We start from the raw sequence: 25,446 nt of genomic DNA on the forward strand, positions 1-25,446 counted from the left end.
TGGCTTCACACAGTTTGCTTCTTTTCAGTTACGAGTGCTTTGTGCAATGATTTAAGACTCTGGTAATGTTTCACTGAGAAGACACTTATCATAGATTCCTTGTTCTTATTTCCCCTGTCCAGTTTCTTACTCATCTACAGCTGCCCATGTTTGATGTATATTCCATGCTGGAGACAAAAATTGTTATCACCCCTGGTTCATAAATCATGTTCATTGTGAAATTAAAACAAACAAGAACTGTAAAACTTGATCACCTCACTCTTACATGCAGGGAGATGCTGTTCTATCCTGTACTGAAGATGATGGTAGTCCAACAGCATGCCTGGAGCCCATGGATTTGGGCAAGGCCACACTTGTTTGTTGTAGTCGCTGATCAGACCACACAGAATTTGCAGGACAAGGGTCTTCATTACTGGTGTCAGTGAAGATACAGAGTTGTATTTCCCAGCAAATTGATCAAACTCTCTTCCCATTGTAATCATTCTCCTTTTAATCATTTTATTTAAACAAAGTAGAATTCGCCTGAAAGTGAAGGGCAGACAAGTAGACTTAATGCCTCTGGTCCATTTCCAAGGGTCTGTTTTGGTATTAGGACCATATTCAGACAAGCTCAAGAATCTGAGTGTAACACAGTCAGTCTGAATGAGGACATTAAAAATAACGGGCAAGATTTTTGGCAGGTGTCCAGTGCAGTTACCCAGCACTGGTACCACTGAAAACATGTTGATGTGAAGAATTTGTTTAAATTTAAGTGAAAACTAAAGGTCCATACCTTAGTTGTGCAGAGTCAAAACTGGAGTGTGCACATCTGATTCATGATGGAATGAATAGGTGGCTACTCAGAATAATTAAGCTAAACTTGTTCTCCTGTGCAATTCCAGAGCTTCAATGCCTGTGCCACAACTCTACTGCCTGAATACTTGGATGAGAAAAGATATTTTTGCTGTATTTAGAAGAAAGAAGGAAGGATTCCTGTTTGCTTTATACCTGAGCTATTTGACACGTCATGCCCACTTCCAACATACAGCATTGCTCTGATCTTCAGGATAAGAAAAGGCAGAAAACCCAGATGATACTTCCAGTTATTCTTTTGTCAAAAGCCAGAGATGCCTGCAGTTGGGATCTCTTTGAATTCACCGTTAAGGATGGCTGCCACAGAGTGATGGGGCATCCAGGCACAGGCACTGTCGAATGAAGACTTTAATTGACATACTGCAGAAAAGGATCTTAAACCAACCTGTATTTGTCAAAATGGAAGTGCAGATCTCAGTGTAGTCTTTGTAATTCAGGACAAGCTCTAGAAGTTAAATTGCCTGAAGCATAAATGTGTGGAAAAAAGCACTTTTTTATGACAAATCCCATAGGAGCTTTATTCTCAGGGCTCTATACAATTTACTCTTTATTCTTTCTGTTATTTACCTTTTATTGAAGAGTGTGTTCTTTTATGCAGGGTACAAAGAGGAAATGTATGCAAATAATATGTTTGTAAGAAAAACAAGGTGACTTGAAGACCTTTATGTGCTTGAATAGAAAATCCTGAATGTGGTTTTTTGGTTTTTTTTCTTTTACTGCTTTGGCAAACCCATGAGTTAAATTTCAGCATTGGTAGAGCCATCAGAAGAATTTTTGCAAGAGACAACATGTTAAGTGGATTTAATATTACATTGAAAGGCAAAAGACTTGGATTCTACTCTCTATAGCACTTCCACTCTGCAATGCGGAAAGGCTGATTTTTCTCCATTCCCCTACATCATGGTGTAACCCCAGCCAGCAGCCAAGCCCTGCTCAGCCACTCACTTAATCCCCCACCAGTGGGATCAGGGAGAGAATCAGAAGGGTAAAAATGAGAAAATTAATGAGTTGAGGTAAAGACAATTCAATAGGGAAAGCAAAAGCCATGCACACAAGCAAAGCAAAACAAGGAATTTGTTCACTGCTTCCTATGGACAGGCAGGTGTTCAGCCATCTCCAGGAGGACAGGGCCCCATCACATGTAATGGCTACTTGGTAAGACAAGCACCATCACTCCAAACATCCCCCCCATTTCCTCCTTCTTACCTTCACTTCACATACTGACCATGATGCCATATGGTCTGGAATATCCCTTTGGAACACCTGTCTTGTCTGTGTCCTCCCAGGTTCCCATGCATCCCAGGTTTCCCCAACAGTGTTGCAGTTGAAAAAGCAAAAAAGCCATGGTCTTGTGCAAGCCCTCCTCAGCAGCAGCAGCGATATCTCTGTATTATCAACTTAGACTTCGTTCAGCACAAATCCAAAACAGCCCCATACCAGACACATGATGAAAATTAACTCTATCCCAGCCAAAACCAGCATGCAGTATTTCATCTTTGCACTCCCTTGGACCCCTCTATGTTGGTAGCCTTTAAACACTCTAGAGAGAAGGAAGGCTTACACTGTCAATGTGTTGTTCCTAGCATAGCAAAGCCACTAATACCAAGTGAATGCTGTGGAAGATGTGACTAGCACTAAAATAAGTCAAGAGACATATTTGAACTTGTCTCATGGTCTGTTTTCACCTTACAAGCCATAATCATTTTCAAGAAGTGTTACTGCTTGCTAGTCCTGACATCACCCTTGTGTACCCTGGCTATCAGATATTGATAGAAGAATAGGCAAGACCCAGAACGGGCCAGGAAGAAAGAAAGAATGAAGGGAATGGGGGGAAGGATAGTTTAAACTAAAAAGAACCATCTGAAAAAGGACTATAGAAATCTGATAGTGGTCAGAATAGTGATGACCTTTGGAGAGCAGCATCTAATTCCCAGGCTTCTTCTAGTCAAAAGATTCTGGCCCTGCAATTCCCTTACCATGTTGTAACAAGAGGAGTGGACAGAAGCAGCAAGAGACCAAAGGTCATGCAAGCCTCACCCACAGAGCTACATTGCAGACAAATATGTGCAGTATTCCAGGCTAGAAAGGCCTGGCCTTCCTCCTAGAGACAGAGTTGTTGCTCACAGTGTATATATTTTCTCTCTCTTTCACTCTTAGCATGTGTCATGACCATTTCCTCCATCCGTCTTGGCAACTACTAGCAACTACTAGCCCTCATATTACTTCTTTTCCCTTCTGAAAATATGTGCAACTCCAAAAATCTCCATTCTGCAGTTGAGTTCTGGAAGAAAGGTTTGCTTGTGGACCTCTCATTGATTTCTCATTGAATTCAGGGAAGTCTTTGCCTGGCTGATCAACTATGGGTTTCAGTGAACATTTTAACTAGAGTTAAAAAGGTAAAATTCAGTGCTTGAGTCCAGAGAAAAATACCTGCCACTTTTCTAAAAGATACATTAGTTCTAACAATCTAGTGCCCTTTAACTTTTCTCCTCATGTACCCTCCATTTATCCTAACCTGTCCTGTTTAGTATTCAAACCTTGTTTCTTTTCTCTTTTGCCCTATAATGTAATTTTTTACACCAGATGTTTTGCACATTACACAAAGCTGTAAGAAGTGTGACTTGCAGTAATTGCACTGCAGTGGCTGAGATGGATCAGGAATCCCTGAGCTTTTGTTCTGGCAGTGATGGTAGTGAGTCATCCTGTAACTTCAGACATTGAATTGCTCTCATCCTAATTGCTCTCTCCCTATTTTCGTGCCTGTTGAGTGGAAGAAGTTGCATCTACCTCACAGGGCTATTTTGGAGGATTAGGACTTTAAAGTGTGCCACAAGCCTTGTTAAGTATTGCTTAATGTGTTTATTAAGGGGCATGCACAGCCCTGGGATGTTTTTTGTGGGACTCAGGAGTGCTGCAAAACCACTTTTTTTTTTCTGGAGACCATACTGAGCATACAGTAGGAGTTGTCTTTCACAGCAGGGAAGGTGTGCACACTCCCAGGTTGAGTAGCAACCTCAGTACCTGCTCACCCAAGCAGATAGTCTCACCTCCATCTTACTGACATGAAAATTAACACCAGTGTTCTCTTTCTTTCTTTTAGATCCTGGTGCTCCTGTGAAACTGCCTTGTATGCCAGTTAAACTGTCACCTCCACTACCTCCAAAGAAAGTCATGATTTGCATGCCTTTAGGGGGGCCAGACCTCTCTCTCTCATCCTATTCCACGCAGAAGAGCTCCCAGCAGCCTTTGACCCAGCAGCATCACACTGTCCTGCCATCGCAGTTAGCAGCTCACCAGCACCAGCTCCAGTACGGCAGCCACAGCCAGCACCTTCCTTCTGGGTCCAGCACGTTGCCCATTCACCCTTCAGGGTGCCGGATGATCGAGGAACTGAACAAAACACTAGCCATGACCATGCACAGGCTAGAAAGGTAATGGATCAACTTTTAAAATTCCATAATGGTGTGCACTGTTTCCTGCTAATCTCAGCATAAATATCATCACTTGAGTCACGTTCATAGGACTTGAATGAGGTGTGTCCTCTGGAGTCTAACTTCAAGGCAGAGTCATTTCTGGAGAAAAAGAGGCAGAGGAAGAGCCTTTCCAGGATTGTTTGACTAGTTTGTGGCAGAAAGGAAATAAAGACCAAATTCCCTGAACCCCATTGTCCTGTTCAAGGAAGCAGATAATACAGCCAATGGAGAAGACTTTAATGGGACGTGCCTGGCTTGCAGTATGTAACTGCAGAGCTCCAGTTGTGTGGAGGATTGCTAAATGCAAGGAGAGGAAGATTCATAAGAGGGCAATTAGAATCCAATGTGCCACTCCAGCAGGGCATCTGATTTGTATTTCCTATTAGCTCAAAACAATCTATGTGGACTTCCTACAAGTCCCTTAGAAGAGTTTTAATACAATATTTAATTTTTTTTAATTAATTTAAATTAAATTATATGTTTCATCCTAAAATAAGCATTTAACTCCTTTCACAGCAGCTACCATCTTTGCCATTTGCATCTGGCATGAGGTAGCACATTTGATCCGAAATGCCTTACCTACCTTGGGACTTTTTTTTGTTATTGTCACTTATGACTATCTCTGAATGTTTCTCCAAGTAATCTGAGTAAGTGAAGCATGTTGTATAAATGCAAGCTGCCCTTATAGACTACAACATCAGCAAGCTTTGGAAAATTTATTTCACCTTGCAGAGGAAAACTGAGAAAGTCCCAGAATAGGGAAGATTGTCTGAAAAATTACATGTTTTATTTAGTACCAAGGACAGCTTTGTAGCCAGCTTGTTCTAGGAACATCTAGATCATCATGTTATACAGTAAGGCAAAATAGTTTGTTAAATAGGTTTAACAGACAAAATGCCTAATGATTTATCCCAGTATTTCTGTTTGATAACACTACCTTCATTATATTCTATAGTTGGAAACAACTGGATTATTGATGGCAGTTTCTCCTTACTGCTTGAAAAAGAGTCAGGAGACCAGAGGCTGTCTCACACTGCCACCTTATTTTAGTACCAGAATATTGACACATCTGTGATTACATCATGGGTCTAATGTTTCTGCATCATGGGGGAATTATCAGCTGGGGAAAAATTACTAGGGCTTTGAAGGAGATTCTTATTCCCTTCAGTGAAAGAGCTGAAGAGGTAGGATAGAAACAGCATCCAAGTTGTCCTCCACTGCCATACTCAGTGACTACCCATTTACCTCTCACACTGCCAGCATGGCTGGTCTGGTGCCTCTGCACCACCCTAAAATTCAATGCACCAGGCACAGAGCGCAGCTGTTGTCTCCCAAAGATTCCTTTGGGGATGCACTGCCCATTCCGTCCCCAGCTTAGGTCGGATGTCTTTGTGTCTGGCTCACACTGTGTGCAGCAAGGCCCTTTGTTATCCCGAGCCAGTGACATCTCTCAGAGTATGACTTCACTGTGGCATCTGTTGCCCCACAGCAATGAATGCTCCAGTTTCTAGTCATCCATCATGTTTATGTCTACCAATATGTTTAACTGCTTGAAAGACGGTGATGCTGTTTGGGTTTAACTATTATTTTGAAGCTGAAGCTCTGCTGCTTGTTAAAAACTGAATAAGCAAGCATTCATGTCCCAGTCTGAAGCAATTGCTCCCTTTTGCAATTAATAAGAGGAAAATAAGAAAAGGTTGTGACACTATACTTCACATTTAAAATGAATATGAATCCTAGTTCATGATATTGCAGGCAGATTTTTCATAGCCTTTTTTATGTTGACTAACTGTTAGTTAAATCATGGATTAATGTATTGAGTACTTTGTTTGTATTCCTTGTCAAAACAAATCAATAAATTTTGCATTCACACAGGAGAAAATAGGTCATGATCATTTCCTCTGCAACAGCAATTGTTATTTTTGTAGTATATAGAGGTAAAAGTATTTCAACCCATTTACAGTTCTGTGGAGATGATCTTGCTGTTAAATTCTTCATCTCCTTTTTTCAAGCTACATTGTAATCTAGATAAATTTGCCAAGTGTGCTTGAAGATTTCTGCATATTTTTAAAATATATTTATTTTACTTGGGAGACAATTACTTGCACTAAATGCCACTGTTTTCTATTATTTTTGACAGTACTTACTTTCCCTTATTGTAAAAATCTGCATTAAACCCCAGAGAAATTATGCTGCAGTATTTGTCACTGCACACTTCAGCCCAAAACTCTTGAGGGCATGTTAAAACTGTGAAGATCCTAGATCTTCTTCCTCTGTTTGGAATTTGGTAGTGTGCTCACATCTGTAGTATGCATAGGATATGGAGTGACATCCTACACCTTGCTGATCCTTCCAAGTTAGCAAAGTACTGGGCCACTACTGCTGGGTCAATAATCCTGAGGAGATGAGAGAGCCTGATAAGTCTCTTATCACCTTCTGGTGAATACTAAGGGGGTTTTCCTTCTGATCTCAGCTATTATCTCGAAAGTATCCTACAACTATACAGAATAATTGCCAGGGTGCTGCAGTAATAATGCTGCCAAATCTGGTAATTTGGGGGATTATTTAGAATAGTGTTTTGATTTTAATAAGAGATGATCATATAGACAAGTACAGATCAGGTTTCAGCTCTAGTTTTTTTCTTCTTCTTCTGGAATTTTTCCTTATCTTCCTTGTATCTAGTTTCTTTGGTGCAGTAGAAGCTCCTCAAGGTCATTTAAGCTACAATGATATTTGCTGAATCAATTTGTATGAAATCCACATTTTGCCCAGTAAACTTTTCTTAGACCTCACAACTCTCTTGTTCACCGGGTCTCTGAATGTAGACATGAACAACAAATGAAAGGCTAAAACCTTCCCTTCCTCCAGCAATCTGGATTTTTTGCTTACACAGATAAGATCTCTGGAATTCAAATAGTCTAACAACATCTGAAGACTGATAGTTGAAATCAGTGCTTTGCCAATGAGCCACAGGCTTGCCAGAGAAAAATGAGCTTTCCCTCTGTACAGACCTGGGAGCCAGATTTTTCTGTCTTTGACCTTAAGAAAGTTACTGAGAAAGTTACTGAGTCTCTCTATCTCTATTTTACCCTCTGAAAGAGTGATTGCATGTAACTGCCTCACCTAGATCTAGTGCATATTAATTAGTTAATATCTTAAGGTACATTAAAAGGCATGTAATAGCTGTTCAAGTCCCAGTTGTTCTTATGACTTAAAATGGCAGTTAATTCCTGGATTTTTTATTCAGTTTTATTACAGACATTATAGAACATTAAGTTGATTTGTGCACTTAACGCTTTTGATTGCAAACATTTTCTGGTACTTATAATATCTATTCATAACCTATTCTCAGAAGGGCAATCTGCCCCTTGTCATAGTATGACTATTATGACATGTCATTTGTGCTGCCAGTTTGCCTCTATTTTCCCTGATAAATTACCAGTTTTAGGGTAGATTAAGGTGAAACAGAGAAAAGTGTAATTTCCATGTAACCTTTTTTCTTCAGCCTCTGTTGCTAATTTGTGTCCTACTGCAAATTACTTTCCCCTTCAGTCCAAAGGGTGTTTGCCAAGCATAAGTAAAACTAGATTTGGACACCATTTTTTGCCATTTCAGAATGCATTTTCGGACTTGATGAAAATCTGGTAAGCCCTGCCACCAAAATACACAGATTTCATTGTCCTGACTGAACTGAATTTGAGAAGAAAGACCATGCCCCAAAGCTGTGCATCACAAACAGTGGCTGAGGAAACTTTAGAAACTCTCTTGCGACACCTAAATGTGTCTTTAATTTTGACTTAGTGAGGCAGTTTCTTGATCTGAAACAGCCTGATTGTTTGCCTTGCCTGTGTAATTCTCAGCCTGAGTCACCTGGAATAGTGACAATTAATTTAATTTACTCTGTGGGCTCATGTACAGGAGCGGGTGCAGATGAATCCAGGCCTCAGTTTGTTCACCATATGTACTAAAGAGCTGTTAAGTAGCAATATCTCACTCCAGGCTAGAATTGCCTCTGTGGCAGAGCAGTAAAAAATCACTGTGTCCAAAAAGACTGCGTGTGAGACCAGTTCCTCTGGGACACCCAACTCAGCTTCAGACTGTAGATTTATGAAATGAAATGCATTAGACATTACCGCCAGTGTCTTGTAAATCTTATGAAACATATTTGAGTCAGAAAACATTTATCTTCCATAAAACTTGTCAAGAGAATTGCTTCTTGTCTAAACTTTAGCATTGCCTAAGGATAGAAACACTTAATATTTATAGCTCTACCTTCTGTCTCTGTTTCTCACACACATTCCTGTAGTATTCCAGTGGCTTGAAGTTTTTTCAGATTTTTTGTTTTAACTGGTAAGTGCAGAAAAGCGTACTGTGGATCTGAAAACATTCTAATAAAAATGTAACTTTTTATTCCCCAGTTAAAGGGCCTGGCATGACAGACAAGAAGTGTGCAGGTTTTTCCCACTAGATTTTACAGGAAGTATTTAACTTTTTTTTTTTCTTTATTTTGTCTGTACCATGAGTCATTTATATGCTTAAATTGTGATTTTTCATTGAAGTATTTTCTCGCTCGAAACATTGTAAGCTATAGTGGTGTAACTTTTTTGCTGTTTTGATCATGTAAAGATGATGCAGCTGTAATTGCAAGTTCTTATTCTAGGGAGCTATGAAATGTTCAGATACATGCATTAAGATCTTCTTTAAACAAGTACTTGCTTAACTGTAGCTCTTTAATTTTGTTGCAAAACGCAAAACTGGTTTAAAATGGGCTTTTTGAAACAATAGTGTCCTTTTTGGTGAATAGTGCTAAGAATTTTGTGGTGTAGACCACATGACCATGTGGAAGTTTTGCTAATGACCCAGAGTCATTTATACGCAATGGACATATCCAGTGACCTTGATTTGTCTTTTTGAAGTATACTGCAGTACTGCATGTATTTCATAAGCACTTTGCTTAGACAGCTGATTTAGTCAAATTGCTGTGGAAAGGGCTGATTTTAATCAAGAACAACACAAAACACTAGGAAAAATGAGGGGCTTAAAATAGAAGGTAGTATTATCAAGAAAGTGGATGATTCAGAAAACTTACAATGAGATGAGAAGATTTCTAGATCACTAGTTCAAATAAAAATCCTCTGTGGTAACTTGTAAATTTTGTTGCCATCCTCTTATCTGCTCAATAACCTAAATTGATGGATCACTTTGATATCTGCTACCCTATGGACACACCCGAAAGGATGCATCCAGAAGCTACAACCATCCTTTACAGAACAGGGATGCACCATATAGTCCTAGATGCTGAACTACTTCTTCCTCCCTTCATTTGTATTTCAGAAGGGTACACAGAGAGTAAGTACAAATTAGTGAATTTGTACTTACTCTCTGTGTATGTATTGTTTTAAAATTAACTGAATGATCCAGTGGTTGTGTGCTTGCAATTGGAGGTTTTGGGTACTTTTTTTAGCAATGTTAACAGAATTTCACAATATTGGAGTTTTTCTCCGAAATTTGATTCCAGACTTTTGAATTTCCTCTCTTTCCTCTTTAAAAGACTTACTCAAAAATTACCTTACAGAGAAAACAGATTTAATGAAGTTCATAATATAAAAATTCTGAAAGCATTTCAATAAATTATAGTTAGTTCAACATTTTTAAAGATTGTAGCGTATGGATGTGTCATTATGAGAATTCAGTTGATGAATTCTAAACTGCATCTGGGATAAAGTTTTTTGTGTCAAACTCATTGAAGTTCCATACAAAAATTTGCAAGCCAGTTCTTCATGAATCTCACTTTGTGGCACAAAACATGGGCTATCACTAAGAAAATCAAGTTTGTCTCTTCAAGGCTTCTAGTAAAGCTCTGCATCTCGTTGGTTAGTCTGCAATAATACATGTTGGAATTAACAAAATTATTTCTTTGAAGCTGAAGATGATGATAACAGCATGGTATGGTTTGTTCACAGGATCTGAAGTCTTTTCTTCTCTTTAATCCCTAAGCATATTTGGAGTAGCATTATATTCCTAGAACTACATTTTAAAAAACTCTCTTATTATGTTATCTGGCAGCCATTTAAGAGTCCATTCTAACTTTTGGGTTAGAAGAAAGCAAAGTATTTCAAGCTGAAGATAGTAGATTCAGTAGATTTCTGTAGAAAATCTTTTAAAGAGAAGAATACATTTTATTTAAGATACAGAACACCTCTGGTATTTAGGCTAAAATATTCAAGGGAATTGAGGGTACTCAATACTTGTCAGATCCAAGTTTGTGTGCCTCAAGGTCAACTTGGCCCGCACATCTGCTTTCATACCTGTGTTCTTCTAGAAAGTAAAATGGGAGTTTGACATAGAGAGGCAAATGTTGCCCATTTTTCATAGAGCTATTGCATCAGCCAGGATTTCAGTCAGAGGGCAGTTTCTGCTGTTTTACAGATAATCCTGAGCTGCCACCATTTTTGCCTGCCAGTCTCTCATTCAGATTTCACACTGGAAAAGCAACATGAACTATTTAGATAAAAATTGGTTGGGAAACATGGTTCTGTTCCTGACTTTTCCTTTCACTTTTTCTTTGAATTTGATCTTCACCTTCTGATGTTCCCATTTCCCTACATGATATGTTATCTGGTAAAGGACTTTGAATTCAACACGTAAACAGGGCTAGATAGTAGCAGTCCTCACCACAGGTCTTAATCTCATAAGATGCAGAAAATAATCAATCACACCTGTGACAAAAGAAATATGATGTTAGTGCTAATTCTGATTGATCATCAGCACCAAGCTGGATAAAGAGCTAGGGCAGGACAAGGGATATCATCATGGTCATCCCCCACATAACTGTGCCATTAGCAAAGAAAGCTCCCAGGTTTTAGCTACTTCCTGGTTACTCTCACCTGCTCTCAAAGTCTCTTTTCTCCAAGCCCAGTTTCACATGCTCACTCCCCTGCATGTCAAAGAGCTGTGCACTTGCCATCCTCTCAAGTCACTCATCACTAGTGCAAGCCACTAGTTTTCCCTCTGTCTTTCTACAATTATCCCCTAGTCTATCCCTATCCTTCCTTCCTCCCAGTCTTACTCCACCTTTTGCGGTGAGGTGAAACATTTTCCCCTTGCTGTCTGCACAATAGCAGAAAGGTCACACAGACACCAGGCTGAAGGTGTGCTCACCACTGAGTAGCTGGTCACTAAGTACTTACCCCAGATCTTTAGTGCTTTCGTCCTGGCTGACAGTATTTCTGTCTGCATGCTGTCCTGCCTCTCCCTAATAAGTGTTGTACCCTAAATCTATTAAGTACTCAGTTTAAACCCATTAGATGTCTTGCCAGTCTTGAAAATCATTCTGTTCTCATTTCTTCTCAAAAAGGGATGAAAGACCACTACTTTCCAGTATACAGTGAGAGAAGCAACTCTGCCTTTCATTGACCTGTTTCCTTTAGTTTATTTATTTGCTTTTCTTTCCCAACAGCTCTGGTTTACACACAAGTGACAGTGTTACAAAAACAGGACCTGGGGGCCTTCCAGACATGAGACAAGTGCCAACTGTTGTGATCGAATGCGATGACAATAAAGAAAATGTGCCTCATGAAACTGACTATGAAGATTCTTCCTGCCTCTATCCAAGGCAGGAAGAGGAAGAAGAGGAAGATGAAGAGGAGGATAACTCATTATTTACAAGTAAGACTTATTCCATTTTTCTTTCCTCACTTATTTAATTTTTGCTCTGAACTTGCAATACACAAAGGAAATACAAGGTCTGTGTATTTTGTCTCTTTGCTGTGGCTTTTGCATCTCTCAGGGCTTGACTACATGGGGTTGCTAATTCAAAATAACAAACAGTATGAATTTATAGTGATTTCACTAATATACATGAATTCCTGTCTCAGTAGCACTCAGACTAAATTCAAATGATAGATTTGGGCTTATATTGGTTCAATTAAAAATTGGCTTTTGGATTCGCTTTCCCAAATGCCCATGGTGAAGAGAAGTCCTGCCTTTGGCTTAAGTCAAGATCATGTCAATAGTTACTTCAGGAGGATGAAATAGTTGCCACACATAGAGAATTAGAGCTTTTATATATAGTCAGTATTAAATAATTTTGGACTCATAAATGTGCACATGCTTTGAAAGGGGTCACAGTCAGAGGATTGAGCTCAGATAAGAAGATGTTAATCAATAGCCATATCATGATTACAGACTGGGAAAGGACCTGTGGCCTTCCTGACCTCTGTAAGGAAACCCAACTCCTGCCTCAGTGTGGCATTGTAAGACTGTCCCATGAAGACAAGATACAGTATTTTATATATGACAATTGCTTGTCATCCTAGACACTGAAGTTCCAGGCCTTTGGCTTTCTTTTCTTCTGAAAACTGGAAGCAGTACAATCAAACAACATCCCTTTTAAAACACACAGAAAGAAGATTCTGAACCAGGCATATTTCATCTCCTCAGAAACCACCTTACCATGCAAGTGATATTAAGCAGTGTTTGCTCTTAAACTAAAAACAGAACAGACTGCACTATCTCACACTCTCCTGACGGAGGCCAAAACCTCTCATGTGTTTGTGTCTCTCTGTGTCTGTCTTCCTTGCTGAAACTGCTTTGGACATGAGCCTAAGAAAGCAAATTTGAGCCATAAAAGGCCACTGGTTTTTAGGGTCTTTGCCACTGTCACTGCCTGGGAAGCAGTTCGTTAATGTGCACAGAGATTTATGCTGCTTCTGATTGACTTTTGATTCCTTCTAGTGCTGGCTTAGATGTCTTGATATTACATTGCAAGAGACATTCAGATACCCCTCTCCTTTCACATGCTGTAGCTCTGCTGCATGCCCAGACTCTGAGGTTGAATTTTTCATTCCATTATGTGGAAATACTGTACTACAGAAAGCTATACATGGTACCAGCAATTCTGAAACAAGCCCTTCTTCTCCATTCCCCTCTATGGAGGAATATATTAATTTCTATTTTCTGTATACATACAAATTTCAGTTTTTCCTTATTATGATATGAATTGAGGTTAATTGAGCACATGAAGTTAATTACACCCCTTTTCCCATAGTTCATACCAGTAAAGGGGAGCCTCATATTGTCCCTTGTCTAGTACTTCTTTGCCAGCTGCATGCTGTAATGAAATGATGACACCTCCTTTGGCAGACCCTCTCCTCTCTCACACAGGCCCCCTGGCAAGGAAACTCTGCAGGAAGGACTCTTTAGCAATCAAACTAAGCAACAGGCCTTCCAAGCGAGAGCTGGAAGAAAAGAACATCCTCCCCATGCAGACTGATGAAGAGAGGCTTGAACTTAGGCAGCAGATTGGGACAAAGCTAACAAGGTAAGAGAGAAACTTTTTTTTAATTCTTGCTTTTGGAAATATGTGGTGGGATGTAGTTTTTTCCTTAGTCTTTAAACATTTGAGATCTGTTTAGTTACAATGTTCAAGAGGAAAAGCCATGGAGAGGAAAAAATGGTTATATACGTTGTTTCTGGTTCAGTAAAGCTTCCCATATAACTCCCCATTTCATTTTCCTGCCATACGCTATGGGACCTTTGGTTATGTGTCAGTATGAGCTACATGAATTTGGTTCTTTTTGGTGCATCATTGGAAAATGTTCAGTTTGGATAACATTTTGGACTGTAGCTGCAGGTGCCATTTTATAAGCTATTAGTTTGGCCAAAGGTCAGAGGTATAATTTTCTCTTCTGACTGTACCTCCTGTGAGTAGCTGAGACTTTTCCTGGTGCAAAATAGGTTAAGTCCTTCATTGGGTCAGGTTGGACAGATTTACCCTGTCTAAACACCTTCTTCAGTTACTCACCAACTGTTCTGGCTTTCTGTATTACATGGGGTATAAAGGGGTGGCCATTAAATGTGGAGGATTTCTGACAAGAATTGGTAAACTGAGGTTAGACAGAACTGTCTAAGAACCTTCTATGTGCATGGCATGATTTCTGTAATCAATTTAATCCTCTTACATTGTCAACTTGGTGGTATGCAGAGCTGGTGAATGCTGTTAGTTGCTCTCCAGTGAGAAAACCACAAGGAGATGGCCAACCAGTTGTTGGGAATTTTCTTGTATGTTTTCATTTTTTTATTTTGGGGGTAGGTGGATAAGGGGGAAACACTGCTACCATGTTATGGAGACAGGAAGGAGCTCCTGGTAAATACCACTTTCAGCAATTCATTTACTTTTCTCTCATGGCCTTGTTTATCACCTCTTTGGAATAAACTAACCACACCTTTCCAAACTGTCTTTGAAAGTTTTTGTGCTGGCTCATACTCAACCTACTCCAAAACTCCAATTCTTCAGTTTTCTTGTTGAGGGGCTTCAGCAAACATGCCCAAAATATGTAAGATTGTGTTGCACTGTTGTTGGTACTGTGATTTTTCAGTTCAGTCTTTACTCAGCTTTATTCCAACCTTGTTAGACTGTAGCTGCAATGGGGCTCTGGGTCCCAAAGAACAGCACAGGACAGCAAGGTCCCAGTGCTTATATGATTAAATTTGAACCCTTTTGAAGCATGTGAAGAATTTAAATGTTTGTCTCTTAGCCTATCTCACTGCTTGCAATGACATGAAACAGCATTATCACTGTGTCACCCGTTTGCCTAAATTACTTAGGTCTTTCTGAAGTTTTCCAGCTATGGCTGGTGAAGGAAAGTGATGTCATTTACAAACATTGATTCTGCACAGCTCACTGTGCACCAGGTCTTTTTCATTATAAGTATTTTATTTTTCACCTCTCCAAAACCTGCTTTTTTCCTCGCTAAACAATATTTTTTCAGCATATGCCTTTTTAACAAAAGAAGCTATTTTTAGCAATACACAAAACTCTTCCTTTCTAAGCCCCATATTCTCATAATGTTGTTTTTTGTTTCCCCAATTGTATCTCTGCCAATCTGAGTTTAACAGTTGGAGCTATAATGCCTGATCTTGTCTTCTAATATAGCTAGGACTTAAGGGCAATCACAAATATTTCAAATAATTAATACTGTGTATATATGAGTTCAAAAAAATAGCTGAGCTGATTAACAGCTGTTTCATTCCTGCTTTATATCAGTGTAACATCACTGAAAATGGTAGAATTCCACAACTGGAGTGGTATAGCTGCCAGTCTGACCTTTAAATTAGTAGTATTTACAACTTAGTATCTCATCCTTTTGAGTAGTTGAAAATAATCATGAAATACGAGGAGAAAACAATTTTTCTTATATCTAATATGTAAGAAGCCACAGACATTTCAGCAGCAAAAAGGAAAGGTGCTTGTCTTACCAGTGTTTTATATCTAAATGCGATATATCCATGTGCACAAACTGATGAATATTAAGTTAAAATAGAGAGAATATTTCAATTTGGACAGTATTTCCTTACTGTCCAGACTTTATTACTGAATCCATCCTTTGCTGTTGCTTGGTAATTGTCACACAGTGATGCAAATGCCAACCAAAATTAAAGTAGTGAAGCATTTATAGTCCTTAGAGAAGATGCTAGATGCAGACTATAATTGCAGCTGGCAATTTTGGATTTCAGAGGGATTTGTACTGCTCCACCAATGGTCCCCTAGGGTTTAAAATATCCAGCCAATCAAATCATATATGCTACTTACAGAAGTAAAAAATGCAGAATAAAAACTTCAGCACAGAGTTATTGTCTGTAATGGATCAATTAATTTTCACCAAGAGGCTGATTAGGATACTTCAGTATTTATGCATAATCCTCACAGTATTTAATTTGGAAGAGCTCATTGGCTGCCACATTTGGCAGATCAGAATTTAGTATTATAAAGAGAATGTCTTTTTCAAAGATGCCTCTATCCAGGCATATTGAGATTGGCTGTTGACATATTGTGTGCGACCAAAATCATCCCAGGTGCAGTTCCTCCAGCCTTATTAGAGTTGCACTGGGAATCAGTTTGGCTCAGAAAGGTCTGTTCAGATCTTGTTTAAATGTAGTTTGGAACCTCTTGTTATTCCCAGAAAATTATTATGACTTGAGTATTACATCAGCCAACTGGAAGAGAGAGAGATTCCACAGCAGAATTCCATTTCCCATGCTGGGAGAATAGTGCCGTGACTTACACCAGGCCAATTGTAAGGGTGAGGCTGGAGGGACTGTATCTTATAGGAGGACCTGGCCTACTACACACCTTGGTGCTCACTCAGCCAGGAGAGAAATTCTTTGTGCCTGTCATAGAAACATTTCACATGAATTGTGAAGTCACGCTTCCCTGGTCTTCGTCCTGTGTCATGGCTCAGCACATGCAGACCCAAGCAAAAATGGAGCTTCTTGCCCAAGGTGGCAAAATATGTCCTAACAAAGGCAGGAGATTCCACATCATATGAATTCCAGCCACATGAATAGGCTGCTGCACCATAAACCATTTCTGAGGAGTCCTTAATAGCAATTATGGCAATTGATTACAGCAATTAATTAGAAGACCTCCTCCTCTAACCAAACCAGAATGGATTACTCCAAAATGTGACATCTCCCATGAAGCAAGGAGCAAAAATAGTGAATTAAGATGCAGAACTTTCAGCTCAAAACCACATATGGCATGGGAATAGGAAATGGATGCTGGAGGCCATGTTCTTGGCTGCTAAAAACCTTTACAGCTCCATTATCTTCCACTCTGAAATGCAAACCTTCTGTGCTAAGTAAATCTTTAAGTGGGTATGATGTTCTTTTTTTTTTTTTTTTTTTTTTTTGCCTGTTCAGCTTCTCCTTAATTCCTCCTCCATTTTATCCCTCTGGTGCCTGCACAGCTTAACAGCTGCTCAAGAAGTGTGCCTGTCTGACCATAAGACAGGAGAACTGTCTTACAGTGAAAGGAGAACACAGAGAAAAAAACAGTGCTCTGAAAATTTACATGGAGAGGGAGGAAAAAGACAGATGTCCCTCTTCTGCCTGTCTCACTGGCTGTGTTGGACCTGCTGGGAAGCACAGGTTCCCTGTTATTCCAGTTAGAGAAGCAGCCAGGAGGACTTGGATTTAGCTTTCAGTTGCTGTCAGGGTGAGAGGAATGGGGCATACCCAGGCTGTGACGGTGAGCATGGAGATTTTCCCAGGGCAATGATAAAGGCCTGTTAGGAAGCCCTGGTGAAAAGGAGGGCCAGCACTGATGGGTGATGGACAGCAGAGCTGCATGTCTCCCACAGACTGCAGGAGAGTCCCCTGGTACTGAGACAGGTGCTTCAGTGCCAGTCCTTGCACTTCTCTTTCACCACAGAATCAAAATGTTGGTCATAAAAGACCACACAGACTTTCTCAATCAACGTATTTGGTAAACACGAGAGCCCTTCACAGAAACACCAGACTTTGTACTCTCTTGGAATGGGAAGACCTGGGTTTTTTTGTGTGTCTTTCACAAAGTCTCCCTCATACTCTGAGACAATGTGTGTCTTTAGACTGTCTGATCTGCCATACTTCCGACACAGGGGGCTTTCTAAAGCATTCAAGTATTTTTCAGTCCCTTAACCCACCAACTCTGGTGAGGGTCCTCATTAGCAATTAGATACAGGAGTATTAAAACTGAGATTTTAGTCCACTGCTTTTCAAGAATACAGTGTATTTATTTGTTTTCCCTGATTGTTTTCATCCTGGCTTCTCTCACCTGCTGGAATTGGATGATCTAATAACACAAAACAACCGGTGATCCAGTGTGCTATCATCATGTTGTTATTAATCAATGTTAAAGGAACTTCTTGATATTCGCAGTATTATTACTGGTCAACCTAATATCTGTCTCATCAGCACACTCCTACCCACTGTCTGCAGCTCTGGAGGCAGAGGAGACACATAAAGGCTGTCCACTGGCAGTAGTGCTTGTCAGGGGACTGCTACCGTTCACTGGAAGGTGCCACAGGCAAGCCAGTAAGATTTTGCAATCCAATAAAAGTTTGTGCCATGCTGCTGCCAAAAGCTGTTAGTTGTAGGGGTCATATTTATCGTGCCCAGTGTGAAAGCAAAGAGAGGTGAGGTGGGGAAGCAGCGTCCTGTGCATTAGCTAACTAGGAAATGAGAAACAAATAAAGAAAGTAACTACCTATTGCCTCTTTCCTGACTTTGAGAGATGCTCTTCCAATTGCTTGACTGAATCCTGTGTGTGTCACTATATATGTTCTGCTGGCTTTAAAGCAGTGAATTAGAGGGAAGTTTCTCTGCCAGATATACAGTAGTGCTCTGCATTGTTTTTTGTATCTTCCTAGATTTATTCACTGCAATACCTTATGGGGTACTGTCCTTACACCAGCAAGTGGAAAATTGTGATCTGAAGCAATATAAATAGTGTATTGCAAGGATCATGAGGCAATAGATCACAGAGTTGCTGTCTGTGTGCATATGGCTGTAAATAAGTACACTTGAGATTTGGACATGCACACCTGCTAGATGTGTTTTTATAGTCCCATTGATGTTTTGGAAATGGTACCAAGACATCTGTGACTGAGAAACACAGCATAAGAAGTCATAAAACTCTATGGAATGGTGGGTTTGACAGATGGTGGTCACCTACTACCTTGTTGAGAAAGGTAATCTACACATTCCCTGGTCAATACCACGTCTTCCTCAGCTGTGCTGAAAAATGCTGCTTAGAAACAGAAATCCTGTGATGGAATTAACTTGGTGAATTCCCACAAGTATAAAAAATTGTCATTGATTTTTAAAATGTCATGAGACTGCTGTGAGGTTTTTGGACTCATTCCTATCAGATACTAGAAAGAAGAATAGAATAATTGGGCAGTTTGGGAAGAGGACTGGACTGCCAGCATCACCATGAAGGTAACAAATATTACCAGTACTGAGGAAGGGTCAATCTGCAAGGCTTGCACAGTCATTGAAACACACAGCAGTTCCTTCAGAGGTCTGAGGGGACTGAATAGTTTGAAGCAATCATTTTTATTTACTAGAATTTAGGCTGTGAAGAGATTCAGCTTTTTGAAATGGTTAATTCTTTAAGCAGCGTTGCAGTCCCACTAGGGAAGGGTTTATTCAGCCAGAGGATGGCAGCATGATGGCCCCTGTTGAGCATGGCTGAATCTCCTCGTGGCTGGTCCCCATCTGGTGCTGTGGAGGGAATTTTGTGCCCTCCCTATCTCCGAGTCATTTAGGGATAAAAAAGAATGGGCAGACAGTAGGATTAGGCTTTATTCAAAGACTTCATTTTGCTGGGTAATGTGAAATAATTTCTTCCTAATTACGTTTGACGTCTGCAATTCTCACACTTATTGTTAGCTTCCACTAATGAGGGAAAAGCAAGTGCCTAAAGCAAGAGCTCATCCCTGATGGCAGCACGCACGCGCATATGTGTGTGAAGCTTGCCTCTTCGTGTGCAGGGTGCTGGGGATAAATCACATGGAAAATGGGATTGTGGTAAACAAGCTCATCTAAATCCTGGATTAGAGGGGACAATGTGACAGCACTAGATACATGAATGGGGGTGACGGAGAAAAAGTGCAAAGGGCTGAGCCCCAGTTTCGGCTGCAATGGTACCTAGGGAGAACGGCATTTTTCCTCTTTTAATTTTGCTTCATGAGGAAGCTATCCATTTGCAGAAGCCACAAGGGAGATATCAAAATTGCCCTTAGCATCAGGAGGAAGGCAGGAAAAGGAGGTGATTATTTATGGGTGATGAGCTGAAACTGAGCTACCATTACGCATCTGGGCTCAAACGCAGGGAATAAGTACTTTGAGCAGAACTGGTCTGGGTTCTGTGCATTGGTGCAGATGGGAGATGGGTGTTCAAGGCCCTTGACAGTCCTCTTTTCTGTGATCAGTGTCCTGGTGAGCTCTGATCTGCTGAAAGGAGAGGCAGCTTTTCAATTAGTTAAAATACTCTGAGAAGGCTGCATCTTCCACCAGCTTTCAGTGGAAGGCTTTCAGGCAAGCTGAAAGAGATGCACATATCTATTTATTTATTTGTTTGCTTGTTTATTTATTTAAGGTATGTTGATATCACAAAAAATGCATACATGCTATGAACTTTGGAATATTCCATTAGTTGATCTCTCGTTGACAGCAACATTTGTGTACTTTCAAAAAACCACCCCAATACCAAGATCTCTTTACACATCTAACTCTGTCTTTCAATAGGAAAGGGATCCTTGTTTCTGAGCACGGTTTGCACTTACCTCTTTGTATGAGGAGTTTCCATGGCTAATATCATCATTCATCACAGAAAAAGGCATGCCTAATGTCATGATATGCTATTACTATCATTTTGATGGTTGTTTTGCATTTCATAGCTAACAGCATGAGCTTGCTTTGTCTGAGTAATTTGCTATGGCAAAAGGTCAGTGGAGCAATCAAGGGAAAGGGGACGTGACAGTGTCACCACAAAACACATCACCTCTACACACTCCCTGGTTTGGGGGATGAACAGTGTCCTTAACCTTTGCAGCTCCACCTTGGCATGGGATGAAACTGCCCCCATCAATTTTGCTCAGCTAGGGCCAGCAGATGTTTTGTTATTTATGGAAGCAAAACCTTGCAGAGCAGATATAGTCTCTCCTTGGGCAGATGTGTCTCTCCATGTTAGAAGATGGAGCTCCAAATATACAGAGACATTTTATTTATGCTAATATAAAGGAGGAGGAATGTTGTTCTGAGGAGAGGGATTATTTTAATGGTACACAGCAGGGAGTGGCATTTGAGGGCTACGTCTCCCCAGAGACATCTGTGTGACTACTGATGAAATGGAAAGTGTTTTCATCATGTCCAAAGTTCATTTCAATCAGATATGTCACCAGCCCAGAAAGGAATTTGTTTTTTCTGGGGTCTGTTACTGTTCGTTTTTCTGCTCTTGTGGAAGCAGTGTAAGTCACACTTTCCTGTCATTGAAACACCTGTTTCTTCCATGCTTTCTCTACGGAAGTTGAGGCAAAATGGGGTTACAAATTCCCCTTCGTGCTTCCCATACTCTTCACCCCCCTGACACTGTCCGTATTTGAGGTCTAATTCAGGCTGTCAACACAGCTGAGACAAATATATTAAATCTACCTTAATTTCCTTTGCAGTTCCAGTGGGGTGTGGTATCATTCATTTTCTGCCCCAAATTGATTGCACTTTTGCTTTTAGTTGCCAAACTACTGTCAGCTTTTATATAAGAGGAAGCCACATTTCTCTGCTGGGCAAAATAATTCATGGTGATATAAATAAAGCTTGTAGCACTAACAGAATATTTTGGTAATAGAAATAGTCTTATTTATGCAGTAAACAAGAGGCCACATGGAGTCTGTACAGCACTCTCTTTTGAGTAAAAGAATGGCATTAATAAAAATAGGTGAAACAAACACAAGCAAGGAAGTAACTGCTTAAAAATGTTATATTCTGGATTTAAAAACTAAGGTGGTTTATTTGTTGGGTTTTTCTTTTGCTGGTTAATACTGACATATTTAGGGCAGCTCCATTAAGAACTAGCTTATAGATTTCCACCTCTAAAAAAATCTAACCATAAATCTTCATATTTTGTACCTCCTGATTGTAGGTAGTTAATCACAAGCACAACAGTTGCTTAGCTTGGATGACCTTGTAATTTCTGTGAAGGAAACAAATCAAGTGGGAGTACAAGATAAAAGAAGCAGACTGGCAGGAATAAATTTCTCTTTATAGTCTACTGATTGTAAAATAGAGAAACTGCTCTTGGAGCAAAATATTTAACCTCTCTCAGAAGTTATATTTGCATTTCCCCTCCACTTCAGTGTATATCATGGCCTACTTAGCAACACGTGCAGGAGATTAAATTGAAGCAATCCTTGTAAAACATTTAAACATGTATTTGAAGGCTGATCCAAGTCAGGATTTAGAAATTGTGTTTATGTGTTCATGTATGTACCCTGTGGAACATACTATTTCCATTACTGTGAGTACAAAGAGAACTGCTAGAGTAAGTCTGACTTGTGTGCATGGTCATCCATCTACATCCAGAAATTCTGGAGTTTCATGTGCAGGCTATTGTATGTGAGTAAACAGAGGGGACTTTATGAAGAGGAATAAATAAAGTTTAATATTTGTGTTTGTTTTGTGTAGGACTAAGTGTCTTTTGGACAAATGTATCAAGAAAGCAAATATCCTTGCCATTACACCTGGTACAATCATGTAATGTTAGAATTTTGCATTTGAACATTTTCTCTAAGACATAGTGTTAACAAAAGGATCACTTAGAGATGAATGGGGTCTCTTTTTGCATATGTGCAGAAAAGTTACAACCAATGTTTTAGAGGCAGGTTTGGATAAGAATTATGCTCCCAGTTCCAGTGCAGCGGGATTCACAAGCCATGCACAGACCATATGTGGGAATTAAACTAAGTCCTTAGCCTCAGACCTGACAGTGTGAAATTACCATTTGTGTTAATAACTTTAGTGAAGAGGAAGTGTTCTCATATGTGGTAGACCACATCAATATGTCCCTAAGTGTGCAGACTGTAATATTCATTACTTGTCTTTCTGATAATAAATAACAAACCCGTGAACTACAGGGAAAGCACATTAGCACCAAGATTAATTCAGAAACCTGGTTCTTCACTGACATCCCTGAATTCAGGAGGCAGCAACACTACTGGTAAATGAAGAATTAATAAAATAAGCATTCAATATATTGTATTTGCTCAATGAGCGAGCATCTATAATGTCAGGCTAGACTATTTATCCTGCAGAATACTGCAGTTTTTCAGCATGCTAGAAAAGTCTTCACAATTTTCTTTATTGAAGTAATCAAGACAGAAATGGTCTTCCTGCCTCCCTGCAATTGGCTGGCTTTGATTTAAAAGCCTTGCAAGCAGGGACTCTGATCTCAAACCTCAGGGGCTGCAGAGGCCCTTCAGTGGGGAAAAGGCATGGTTCCTGGACCAGGGCCCTGTCTCTTCTACAGGCTCAGGGACATCAGTTACCTGGTGGGGTGGCAGATGGGGGCTTGGGTGCACCCAGACCCATTAGGGTAGCATGCAGGGAGGTCACAGATTCATATCATCATAGAATGATTTGGGTTGGAAGAGACCTTAAAGACCATCTGATTTTAACTTCCCTACCACAGGCAGAGACACCTCCCACTAGACCACGGTGCTCAAAGACCCATCCAGCCTTACCTTGAACACTTCCAGGGATGGGGCATCCACCATTTTCCAGAGAATTTGTTTCAGTGCCTCACCACCCCACAGCAAAGAATTTCTTCCTAATACCTTATCTAAAGCCTCCCTCTGTCAGTCTAAAGCCATTCACCATTGTCCTGTGACAATGCTTTTATGACAAGTCCCTCTCCATCTCTCTTGTGGGCCCCCTTAAGGTACTGGAAGGCTGCTATATGTAAAGTGTGAGTAAACTCCCTCCTTGGGAAGTACAGAGGTACAGAGAAAGGTCTCTGGTCATCTGCCATGAAGGGATTTTCATAGCCTCATCAGCTGACCCACCTCCAGTTAAACCTGCAAGCAGCATGGGAAGCATGGTCCTTCAGCCTCTGGCTGCACTGGAAAGTTGGATTACCCAAACTGTGCTCCAATTCTGGCTTTCCCAGAGCACTCTGTGCTCCTATTCAAGGACTTTCCTGCCCCAGGAAAGCTTTAATATCCAAAGTTCAGCTATAAAAGAAAGAGGGCAGGCAGCCCCTCTGACAGGAAGTGGTTTGTTTGGAGCTGCACATCAGTCTCAAAGTGGGGAGCAATTTCTCTGACAAGAGGTTTGGTGCCTTTACATCCCCATCGTGGGATTCCCAAACTGATCCCAAAACCTCCCTCTGCTATGTCCAGGGAAAGGAGTGGCTGATATTCCAAAGCCAGAACATCCCCTGAGACTCTACCTTTTCCTGTTTAACAATAAATTGTAAATGCCTGTAAATCCTTCACCTTCAGGTGGTGCCAGAACCATTCAGCCTTCCCTTGTTTGAGCAGACATAAAAGATAAGATTGCAAACATCATAGAGCCATGTGATATTCCACCATCTATTTCGTCTTCCCCTTCAGACTAGACTAGCAAAGAAAATCTAATACTCTACTGCAGTTAAAAGAGCTGCCAATATTTTGCACTGCACTGTTTCATGCCAGCAAAGGGCTCCATCATGTTTTTCTAATGTGACATGACTGACTAAGAAAGGCTCAGTGGTGGAAATATATGATTTTTGCCTCTGAAAACCATCATATATGACAGATTTTTGGGAGCCACTTTTATTTCCCTTTGTTTTGATTAATTCCTCTCTTCAGAGTCTATAGTCTGTTTTAGTCTTATTTCTCTCTGTATTTCAGTAATGCTGGTAGCTCCCCCCACCCCACCTTGATTAGAGACACTGTGCAGAATTTGGCCTCAATCTGAGGGATTTTTGGAGCAGATATCAAAACAGTGATAAGGAAATGCAAAGCATCAGTGGAGGAATACCAGGCATGACAGGTCACTTGTCTCAGCATCCTTCCTGATGGTTGCACACTTGACTGCCTCAGATTTGATTCTCCCACCTGCCCGTCGCTGTACCTTGCCTTCCTCTCAGCTCTGTGCACTTGTCACAAGACATATCATGTTTTAACAATTAGGGCATGTGTTAAAATCTTCCAGAGAGCAGTGCTGCTTCACTATTCAGCATAAAAGTATAAATGAAAGGATGAACTTGACCCAGCATTACTAAAGATTCAGTGCCATCCTTATTTTCTTTAATATTTCTTTGATTCATCATGTCAGCTGTGAGGAGTACTCAAAGACAAGAAGAAAAGCAAATGTCACTCCTATATTCAAAGAGGAGTCAGGGAATTATAGGCCAGTTGACCTCACATTCATCACTGGGAAGGTGATGGAGCAGCTAATCCTGGAAACCATATTCAGGCACGTAAAGGACAAAAAAGTCATCAGTAGTCAACATGAATTCACAAGGGCAAGTCATGCTTGATTAATGTGATGAACTTGTGAAATTACTGACCTGGTGGACAACCAGGGAGTAGTAGATAATGTCTGTGTAGATTTCAGTAAGGCTTTCAACACTATCTCCCATAAAATTCCTCAGGTCCAAGATTGGGCCCAGTCATTTGGACTTTTCAATCCATTTACCCATCCAGTCCAGAGGCTTGTTCAGTGGCACTCAGTCTAGCTGGACTCCAGTAACTATCAGTACACCCCAAGCGGTCAGTACTGGGTCCAGTCCTCTTTAACAACCTTCATTAATGAT

The 25,446-nt window shown here is 40.3% G+C and overlaps 1 protein-coding gene across 10 annotated transcripts in view; it reads left to right on the forward strand.

The window, feature by feature from the left end:
* PHACTR1 (phosphatase and actin regulator 1) overlaps positions 1-25,446 on the forward strand; it is a 297,005-nt gene that overhangs the window by 235,800 nt on the left and 35,759 nt on the right. For all 10 annotated transcript variants that reach the window (XM_005525288.3, XM_088062219.1, XM_088062211.1 and 7 more), the window contains 3 exons: positions 3,953-4,283; positions 11,785-11,993; positions 13,491-13,647. In XM_005525288.3, the coding sequence (XP_005525345.2) occupies positions 3,953-4,283; positions 11,785-11,993; positions 13,491-13,647 (697 nt within the window). The remainder of the gene's footprint in view (positions 1-3,952; positions 4,284-11,784; positions 11,994-13,490; positions 13,648-25,446) is intronic.

Source organism: Pseudopodoces humilis, chromosome 1 (assembly GCF_049639895.1).
Source record: "Pseudopodoces humilis isolate 2021_Gansu_Grassland_sample_001 chromosome 1, ASM4963989v1, whole genome shotgun sequence".
Classification (NCBI taxonomy): Eukaryota; Metazoa; Chordata; class Aves; order Passeriformes; family Paridae; genus Pseudopodoces; species Pseudopodoces humilis.